The sequence below is a fragment of the Herpailurus yagouaroundi genome, unplaced genomic scaffold (assembly GCF_014898765.1).
Source record: "Herpailurus yagouaroundi ecotype Mexico unplaced genomic scaffold, PumYag 196, whole genome shotgun sequence".
NCBI classification, from domain to species: domain Eukaryota; kingdom Metazoa; phylum Chordata; class Mammalia; order Carnivora; family Felidae; genus Herpailurus; species Herpailurus yagouaroundi.
Window position 1 is genome coordinate 2,368,649 of NW_024412427.1, and position 10,060 is coordinate 2,378,708.

General features: G+C 42.9%; 1 protein-coding gene across 2 annotated transcripts in view; it reads right to left on the minus strand.

The window, feature by feature from the left end:
- Nucleotides 1-1,153: 1,153 nt before the first annotated feature.
- Nucleotides 1,154-10,060, minus strand: part of YWHAB (tyrosine 3-monooxygenase/tryptophan 5-monooxygenase activation protein beta) — a 22,120-nt gene continuing 13,213 nt past the window's right edge. The window contains exons 2-6 of one of the 2 annotated variants that reach the window (XM_040446960.1): nt 7,772-8,075; nt 5,470-5,593; nt 4,425-4,588; nt 3,461-3,556; nt 1,154-3,162 (exon numbers count right to left, since the gene is read on the minus strand). In XM_040446960.1, coding sequence (XP_040302894.1) covers nt 3,106-3,162; nt 3,461-3,556; nt 4,425-4,588; nt 5,470-5,593; nt 7,772-8,065 — 735 coding nt within the window. In that variant the 5' untranslated portion in view covers nt 8,066-8,075 and the 3' untranslated portion in view covers nt 1,154-3,105. The remainder of the gene's footprint in view (nt 3,163-3,460; nt 3,557-4,424; nt 4,589-5,469; nt 5,594-7,771; nt 8,076-10,060) is intronic. The other variant, XM_040446961.1, reaches the window with a different exon arrangement.

A 10,060-nucleotide genomic window follows, 5' to 3' on the forward strand; every position in this document is an offset into this window, starting at 1 on the left:
CCTTCTCAGTAACAGGGATGGCTCTCTTCTCAAGCGTTCGAGGGAACCGCGCATTTTGTGTTTCACATACGAACAGAATCCCGAGCCGGAAACTCAGCTTCAAAGATTGTGCACCTCGCCTCCTGAAAGGAGTCTTTTTATCGACACAGCCCGAATCCAGCACCTCCTCCTGGAACTGGCCGTGTGAATTGGGACTGAAGGCTCCACGTGAGAATTTGAGACCACAGAGGTCTCCCTTGACACCGGGTCTCCCGTTGCTGAGATCTTTTCCGGGACCTTCCCTGTCTGCCTTTCTTTTGAACAAGCCATTCCACCTGCCTTCCATCTGGAAGGTTCACCATTACTCTCTAGGGACAGAAGGGACCTAACAGTACAAGGTTGTGACAGTGACCCCAAGCTCAGCTTGCAGCCTTAACCTACCTGTGGTGTGGGGGCATAAAAAAAAAAAAAAAAAAAAATCCCAACCCACAGTGGACCACTAAGACTTGCCAGTATTTCCCCTCGCCTCTCACAGCGACTCTTCCGTCCTCTACTATAACAAAGCAGGCAGGTTCCCACGGCCCTGAGGGTGGTTGCCACAGATGGAAGTTCTGGAACTAGTCTGGTTGGGCAGCACATGGTAGCAAGCCAGCCCCAAACCCATTCTCACCTTGGGCTGAAATACACTCTACCCTGATGTTTTTCCCCCTCTTCTTGTGGGAGTGTGCAAGTTTTTGCAAAGGGGGCAGACGCCATAAGGAAACAGGGTTGCAGCCTACCATGAACCATAAAGTGTTAGGACAGTGACAGGGATTCGTAGAACCCTGGAAATGACCAAGCCTTGTGCAACCATCTCACAGGGTTTAAAAAAAAGGGGGGGGGGGGAACGTGTGTGTCTTGAATGGGATGCAAAATAAATGTAGATAACAAATCCCAGAAGCTAAAAAAGACTTTGTTGTGGAAGGTGGAGAGGTGGCACAGAATGGGTGGAAAATGGTTGTTAATTAATGCTAATTTCTTCCCTTTTACAACACCTTGACTTGGGGTTCTAACTGGGATGAAATAAGGATGTTTCCTACTTCTAAAGAAAGAATTGAGCCAAAAATAGTGTGATCAGAAGAGGTAGCTAGTTCTGGTAGTGAGAGAGATGGCGCCATAGATCAAATTCACAGGCAACTGATAAAATTTTTTATTTCACTTTTGAATTTTTACACTTTTCCTGATTATTCCATGTAAGGTGGAAACTAGAACTGTTGAAAAGACATACACAAATCTAGTACATCGGTAACCGGGGATTTTTCTTTTTTTGCTATACTATTTTCACAACCACAGGTGTGCTTGCTCGGCAATATAACCGTCACAGAAGCAAACGTGAGGCAGAATACTGGTGAGGAAACACAAAGCAAGAAAGAGCTACCAGATATACAGACAGGCTCGTTCCACATTCACTACTGCATTTTCAAGCGCCAAGTATTAACTGCACATTTTTGTTCAGCTAGAAGGGGCGGGGGGGGGGGGGGGGGGGTTTTTTTTGGGTTTTTTTGTTTTTTTTTTCTTTTTTTTTTTTTTTTTGGTTTGTTTTAAATCAGTGCATGAATGTTTCTTTTCTCATTTCAGCAGATGGACAAACAGGTGGACACTACGGCTACGTGGAATGTTCAAGGGAGAGGGGGGGAACTGTGAGACTGGTAGGCCTGGCTATTCTGGACTCTCCCCACTGCGGCGTTCATGCAACTTCCCTGCATCATAGGGTCTTGTTCAAACAGGTCTGTGAACTTGGCTGGAGGAGGCACACTTGGGAGATCTGGTGACAGGTACTAACAAGCATTATCAGGGCTGGCTGCAATACAGGGAGAAATCATGGATATTTAAAAATACTTTTTTCATTCAGGTTTCCGTATGACCGAAGAGCAACAAGCGTGCTGAGAACTGGAGGAAGCCAGAGCTGTGCGCTGGGAGCTCTTCTCAGAAACTCTTTGAAGCGCCGCTTGCTGACCAAAGTGCTCAACAACTCTGCTCACTCCCTGCAGGCCCCCATCCCTGCCCAGATGGGATTACATGCGATGATGAACGGAAGACAACGGCAGGATTCAAAAAGAAAACGGTGTCAGGAAGCAGGACAGAAACTTAAAGAGGGAAAAGAATACCGAAGTCAACAGTCAAAAGGAACAGTGGGAAGGATGTTTCGATTTCAAAATTTAGAAGCCGGGAGCTAGGAAGCACCTGAAGATTGAGTACTTCTCAAGTGAGAGGAAATCTCTGCAGAACATTACTCTTAAAGGTATCACCCAGGAAACAGAGGCGGCCTTTTTGATAGGCTACACACACAGCTTTTTGCCCCTCTAGCTCCTGGTTATAAGGAAAACAGATTCCACCACGGGAGCATAAGACAAATCAGTATGACGGCTGTAGGAAGGGGGTGTTAGCCACACATCACACAACACGTGTTCCAGGAGCACTGGACCTTTTCACGGGGTCAAAACCCAATTATCTGCCACAAAGAGTTTCCATTTCAGGCTTCGAGTTTACTCAGAGGAAGACACTGTGGACGTCTGCGGTCACGAACTTTTGACTGGCAACAGCCCGGACTGGCCAAGCGCCTGTAATCCCCAAAACACAGGCAGAACTACTCTGAGTTACTGTCACAATTGAATGTCACAGGACAGGTGTCTCACTCCGCGCCCCAGCGTCACAATATAATCTCTATAACTTTCTGTACAACTTTACAATGGAACTGTAGTTCAGGGACTAGTTGGATATCAGATTAAACTTTCCAAAAAGTTACACATAATTCAGGTCTATTTTTTTCTACCAGTAAGAGGTCTGCTAAGTTACAAAACCCCATAATCACAGTGTTCAGTTAAAAAAAAAAAAATTCAACACACAGTAATCTTGTCAATGTTAATCAAAATAAAAACTTCAGAATGCCGTGGCATTTATGTGACCAATCGGAGTTTTAGATACAAACGCCAGCTGTTTATCCCATGGACCATTTTGATAGGCTGAGGCTGTGAAAAATTAAAAGTCGACGTACGACTCCTTGTTTTTTTTTCTTTTTATCGCACAAAAGGGATATATGTGGAGGGTACAGAGTGACACTGAACAGATCACGAAGCACAACAGACATTAGTTCTCTCCCTCCCCAGCATCTCCTTCATCTCCCTGGTTTTCCGACGTCCACAGCTGAAAAGAGAAAAACAGAGCTCGAATCAAAATAGGGCTACTCAAATTTACTCAGCGAGGTAGGCCCAGTCTGTGTCAGCTTATCTTCCATCTTCACTGCTTAAAATTCTTCCTGTATTATTGAAGACAGGGAGACTGCAAAGGTCAAAACTTCAGCAGTCATTTCTAACCAATTTAACAATTTTAATACTTTTAACTGTACTTACAGGGTACAGATCCCCTTGAGTCTTGGGCAATAGTGAGTAGGAAAAAGATTATACACCCTCCAGAAACAGCTGCACAAACCAGCAATACTTACAGTGAGATTGTCCCTAAGCAACTGCATGATCAGGGTGCTGTCTTTGTAAGACTCTTCATTCAGTGTATCCAATTCAGCAATTGCTTCATCAAATGCCTAAAACAAAGAGCCTTTAGCAAAGCTGTCACAGGTTCTCTGGAGCTAGTTTAGCCCCATTTTTTTTCTGTTAACAACAAGTGAATACAATTTCTTCTCCAGTACCGTACTTTGGGGGAACTGAGGCTATTACGACCTTGTTTGCTAGCTGTTTCAGCAAACAGATAATGCATGTTCATAAAGCACCAACGAACAATGACAAAAAAGTCCTAGCTGAGAACTTCACTGTATGTGAGAAGATAGGTGTTACTGTCAACCCAGCACAAATTCACATAACTTTTTAACTGCCAAAGATATTTCCAGTAACCCTTTTCTTCTTTCTTTTTTCTTTTTTTTTTTTTTCTTCTTCTTTCTTTACTAAAACTCCAAAGGTCTGGATACAGGGAATAAAGTGAGAACGGAAGTTCACACCACTAAATCTGATTCAATTAAGTGCCAGACCTTAGAGAATTCATTTCATACAACTTTTCTGGATTAAAAAATTCTTAAATAACAGTGTGCATGTTCAAAGACTAAAAAATATGTAGAAAAGACAGCTGAGTTACCAACAGAAGATAGGAGGTAACCCAGCACACAAAGAAAACCTGGTCTGATTTCTTTCTTTGGTTTACATAGTAGTAACTTCAAATCTTGGTATGAGAAATAGAATACCTAACAGCGCCTACAGAGCCCAGAGCTTGACAAGAAATAACACACTACCTTCCTCCTGAATTTTCTTAAACTCAGGTAATAAAAACAAATTCTTAAAAAACAAGCACAAAACCAAAACCAACCAAACACACACGTGCGCACGCGCGCGCACACACACACACACACACACACACACACAGTTTTCCTGTGATCAGAAAGCAGAGAAGGTCATTCTCACCGTTTTTGCCAGGCTGCAAGCCTTTTCAGGAGAGTTCAGAATCTCATAGTAGAAGACTGAGAAATTCAGTGCCAGGCCAAGTCGAATTGGGTGTGTAGGCTGCATTTCTTTCTTACTAATTTCAAATGCTTCCTGGTAAGCCTGCTGGGAGTTCGACACAGTGGCTATAAGAAAGATAAGAACATTAAAGGGGAGGTTCTTTCCCAGGTGCATCGCACATTGGACCACCATCTAGTTATTTTACCACACTGGGCGTGGCTGAGGAACCACCAAATGAGGGGTGTCTCCGCCATTTGATTAACAACCATTCGTTAAATGTATACTCTCAGCCAAGTACTACATGACATGCTTTGGGAGAAAATGAAAACAATTAGGACAAAGTCTCCTAAAGCAGTAAAGAAATACAGAAATAACCTTTAACAAGACAGAACACGGGAAACAATACGCTCCAGCGGACAAACCATGGACTTTGGAGTCAACAGACCCAAACTCGAATTCCAACTCCTATTCACTAGATGTGGGGTTTGGAGCACGTGAAAACTTCCATGAGCCCTGGTTTCCTTATCAGAAAAATGAACAGATTCCCACCACAACTCCTAGAGTTTTGTAAGGAATAAACGAGATTCTAGACTACTTGGCACGTAGCAGGCACTTAAATAAAAGCACAGCTGTAGTTATCACCGTCACGAAAACGCGTATGTGATGAAAGAAATGCATCACTATTTACTATAGCGGTTCTAGGCTACCAGATACTTCAAAGTTTCAATAACGAGCCTTTTTTTTTTTTTTAAAAAGAAAAGGATCTCTTTAAACGCACTAGTGCGCCACACTTGTCATGCCCTGTTTTCCCCTTAGATACATTCTGATTTGTCACTCCCCATGACCCTGCTAATCACAGGTCAGCACAGTGCTGTGGTCTTCAAAATTTTCAGTACTGTGACAGTAGTGTCTATAAGGAACGAAGCAAAAACGGTTTTAAAATTCTTATAAAGGAAGACTGGCTCCACTACTGGTCAAATTTCTAAGGAGAAAAAAAGTTACTTACTTTGTTTATTGTCTCCAGATGCCACCTCAGAAAGATATCTAAAATAATCTCCTTTCATTTTCAAGTAGAACACCTTACTTTCTGGTTGCGTAGCATTGGGAATAAGATATTTGTCCAACAGCTCCTAAAAAATGATTCACATTCTGTTAAGAATCTGGAAATATTAGTTAGAAGATGTTATAACTATGTTTGAGGTTCAAAACACATACTACCACTTCTAAATAATATTTTTGAAGATTTAAAAAAACATAATTTCCATCCAAAGCTTTTAAGTGGTTTTTAGCCCAGGTCATAACAGCAGATGCCTGTGTCCTTCTGTTAAAAATCACTCTGACCATCCACAAGGGGTTGATTAAAATATAGCCACACAATGGAATGCTACGTAAGGCCTTAAAAATGACGATGCAGAACCACACTGATAACATGGTAAGGTTCTCAAAACAAGTCAGTGGAAAAAAAAAAGAAAAAAGGATTATAAATACCACATGAATCCTATTTGAATATTAAAATATTTATGTGCACACGCAAATATGGAAGGGAAAACTCTTGAGGGATATTTATCAAGATGTTAATAATGGTTCTCTATGTGACAGGATTAGAAATGATTTTTACTCTCTTATTTATACTCTTCTGCCTGGCTCCCCCCACCCCTTTTAAAAACAATGAACTTGTATTACTTCTGTAATTAAAAAAAAAAAAATCTTTACCTTTTGGGAGGAAAAAGGCGGTAATAGAGCAAAAGTGCCAAAAACTAAGTTGAAAATCAATCGGACCTGGGTAGAAATCCCTCCTCTGCCACTTACTATCTGTGACCCTGTATTTAAGCACCTGTGCCTTAGTTTTCCCGGCTATACAATGGGGAAGCATAATAGCCATCTTCTAGGATAATTATGAGGATAAATGAGCTAGTGTATATGAAGCGCTTAACACGTTGCCTGGCACGTAGTAAGCACTCAAAAAGTAGCTAATACTATTATTAATAATAAATTCCTTTAAACATTTATGCTTACAACAAAAGCAGTTCTGAAGGAGTCCAAGCTTCGTATACAGAGCAATATTTTCGAAGAGTTGTTTTAGAATGTGGCATCCTGAAAAACTGGTTAAGAGGCAGTAAGTACCATGCTTTTCTTCACATTCTTTCAGATGCTCTTAAAAGCTGGTCTACATTTCAGGAATTATGGAACTTTCTTGCCCTTGGAATGCATGCCATACTTCATCTGAATACCAGATGTACCTAACATTCAGGAATTAGTGCACCATTAATAAACCCCCAAATTACGAACAGGCAACAAATTTAGCCATGACACTCTTACACCATGAGTCTCATAAGAAGGGCAGCTCAATGCAAAAGCTTAGTTGTAAGGGAATTTAGTCAATCAGAGTGAGAAGCTGCAAGGGGCAGTCATCATTTTAATACTCTCTGCAGACAGACAGGGTGTGACTCCTTATGGGTTAGGGAGGAGGAGTACTGCCTGATGGCTGACAAGCTTTGTACTGGTTTTCAAAAGAAAGGTGTCATGGGCAGTAATTCGGAGAGGCAGCCAGCAGGGGAGGAGGTAGATCCACAAGTGTGAATTCCTTTTCCCTTCAAAGCAGCCCTCACCGTTCATTTTTACCTGATTTCACCTGGAAGAAAAAGAAAGTTCCCAGTGGGCTCAGGATGTGAGGGAAAGACAATATGATCATGACTTGCTCTAGGATACGCACCCCTCCCATCCAACCCCAGACTGTGGTCAGAGTGAAATAGTTCAGAATCAATCACTTGACCAAGGCTTATCTAAAACCCAGGAGAGGACAATCCCCAACCGCATCTGATCTGGCTTCGGAACACAGGCCAAACTGACGGGCGCGGCTAACTTTCAGGCCTTTACACTGTGCAGACGCGACTGGGGAGAGGGTGAAAGGGAGCTCAGCTTCTTGCTCCCATCTCCCCTGCTGGAGAGGACATCACCACTCAGCCTGACATACAGAACAGCCTATCTGTGGCTGCACCTACCTGGCATCCTGCCTATCTGGACACGGTTTCTAAAGAAAAGATGGAGGGATGCTGACTCCGTGTTCCTGTTTATCATAGGTCTTTTTGAGGGGAGGGGAAAACACCCCATTTGTGATGAGCAACCTCTGATCAAATAAGAGGTGAGAGAAATCACATCATACGCTCACAAATTAGTTGCAACTGGTTTGCAGCTTTCCAGTACATTCCAACACCTTTCTCTCAGAAGTCGTTTGAGAGTTTGTATTTGCACATTAAATCGATACTGTCTGGAAATCACTATCTGCAACAGAAGCACTGGCCTCTTACCAGAACGTCATTGCAGATGTCCTGCAGTTCGGCCTCTATCTTCTCCCGGTACTCTTTGCCCATCTGCTGCTTCTTCTCGTTCCTCTCTGTCTTCTGCTCGATGCTGGAGATGACGCGCCAGGAAGAGCGGCGGGCACCCACCACGTTCTTGTAGGCCACGGAGAGCAGGTTTCTCTCCTCATTGGAGAGTTCGTGCCCCTGCTCCGTGACCGCCTTCATGGCCGCAGCCATATCGTCGTAGCGCTCGGCCTGCTCAGCAAGTTTGGCTTTCTGTACCAGCTCACTCTTATCCATGGTCGTTCCCTAGAACAGGAGCAAGAGAGAAAAAAGAGAGGAAGCAAGTGTCAGGGTTCAGGGCCCAGGAAATGCAATGTAAATCTTCTTCCAACCGTGTGGTGAGAATCATACCTAGATACGAAACGTGTGCTTCCAAAAGCCCTCGGCAATGCTGAACATGAGCACTTACAGGGTTAAGAACTTTGCTAAGTTTTCTAGGGTGTTTTTTTTTTTTTTTTTAACCAAGAGTAGATATGTTCACAACAATCCCTTTCCCCTTTTTGAGGTGAAGAAATGGAGGTTCGGAGAAGGCTCTGGGCAACCCTGCTGAGAGACCCCTGGAGACTCGTCTCTGTCCCCACGTGTCCTGTCTGCCTTCCCAGCACATGGAGGCTGCTGTACCAACTATTTCTTTAGAGGCTTATGCTAAACACACATCCTTAACTTCTTTCCAGAACTGTCTGGTTTTGACCAGTATGACTTTTTCCCCATAGTACAGAGAAAAACACCTTACGTGTGATGAAGCGTGATGATTGCTTCCATTAATTTTAAAGCAAAGCTAGAGCTTTAACTGTTACATTTGGTAGTGCCCATCAAGAGCTGGCACCTAAAAATAGGAGCCATTGTTACCGGATCTTCTGCACTTTGCTAACTTTGTTACAAGGACACATTGTAGACAAGAGCATAAACCAAAGGCAGGCAGATTCAGCTCTCTCCAGCACCGGCTCTGCTACTTACAAGTGGAATATGACCTTGGTCACATCACTTAACCTCTGAGAGCTTCAACTTCCTTACTGGAAAGTAAGAACATTACCTACTCTCCGTGGCGCTGCCGTGAGGAACAAATGACCTGATCTATGTGAAGGTGCTTTGAGAAGTTTAGAGCATTAGAAACAAACATCAGGCACTAATTTTGTATATGGCATAGGTTGTAAGAGGAATGCATTCAAGATGCATAGCAACAGAACTTCAAACCATAACTGAGTTCATTTAAAAAAAATTTTTGAGGGGCGCCTGGGTGGCTCAGTCGGGTAAGTAAGTGTCTGACTTTGGCCTAGGTCATGATTGCGCTGTTTCCAAGTTCACGCCCCTCATCGGGCTCTGTGCTGACAGCTCAGAGCCTGGAGCCTGCTTCAGATTTTGGGTCTCCCTCTCTCTCTGCCCTTCTCCCGTTCAGCGCGCGCTCTCTCTCTAAAGTAAACAAACATTAAAAAAAAAAAAAATTTGGAATAGTCACTTTCAGTGACCTCAGCTTATCAAACCTTTTAGACACCCTCAGTTAATATGCCTCAAATTATTCACCTCACCTTAGTCAATTCCTCACAATCACTATTTACAGAGAATTCAGTTTTTGGATAATATGTAGCTAAAAAATTTTGTTAAACAAAACGAACCAAAAGTTTGTTTTACGTACTGTTAGTTTAAATTTTGATATGTCCCTCTGTGCCACGGTGCACAAATATACTATTATCTTAGGTACAAAAAGGGAAAATACTACTTTAAATAATAGTAGGAATATCAGTATCTGTTTAAAGTTTACTTATTTTGAGAGAGCATGGGGGAGGGGCAGAGAGCGAGAGAGAGAGAATGAATGAATCCCAAACAGGCTCCACAAACTGAGATCATGACCTGAGCCAATATCAAGAGTCAGACGCCCAACCAACTGAGCCACTCAGGCACTCCGGAGTTATTAGTATTTTTAAAACAAATTCTTTCAGGGGTGATTGGCCGGCTCAGTCAGACTCTTTCTTGATCTTGGGGTTGTGAGTTCGAGCCCCATGCTGGGTGTAGAGATTACTTAAAAATAAAATCTTTAAAAGATAAAACAGAAAACCCAAATTCTTTCATTACTATATACACAGCATCACAATTTAAGACTCTGAAAATGACTAATAATTTTAAAATAGCAAAGGAAGGGGCACCTGGGTGGCGCAGTCGGTAAAGCGTCCGACTTCAGCCAGGTCACGATCTCGCGGTCCGTGAGTTCGAGCCCCGCGTCGGGCTCTGGGCTGA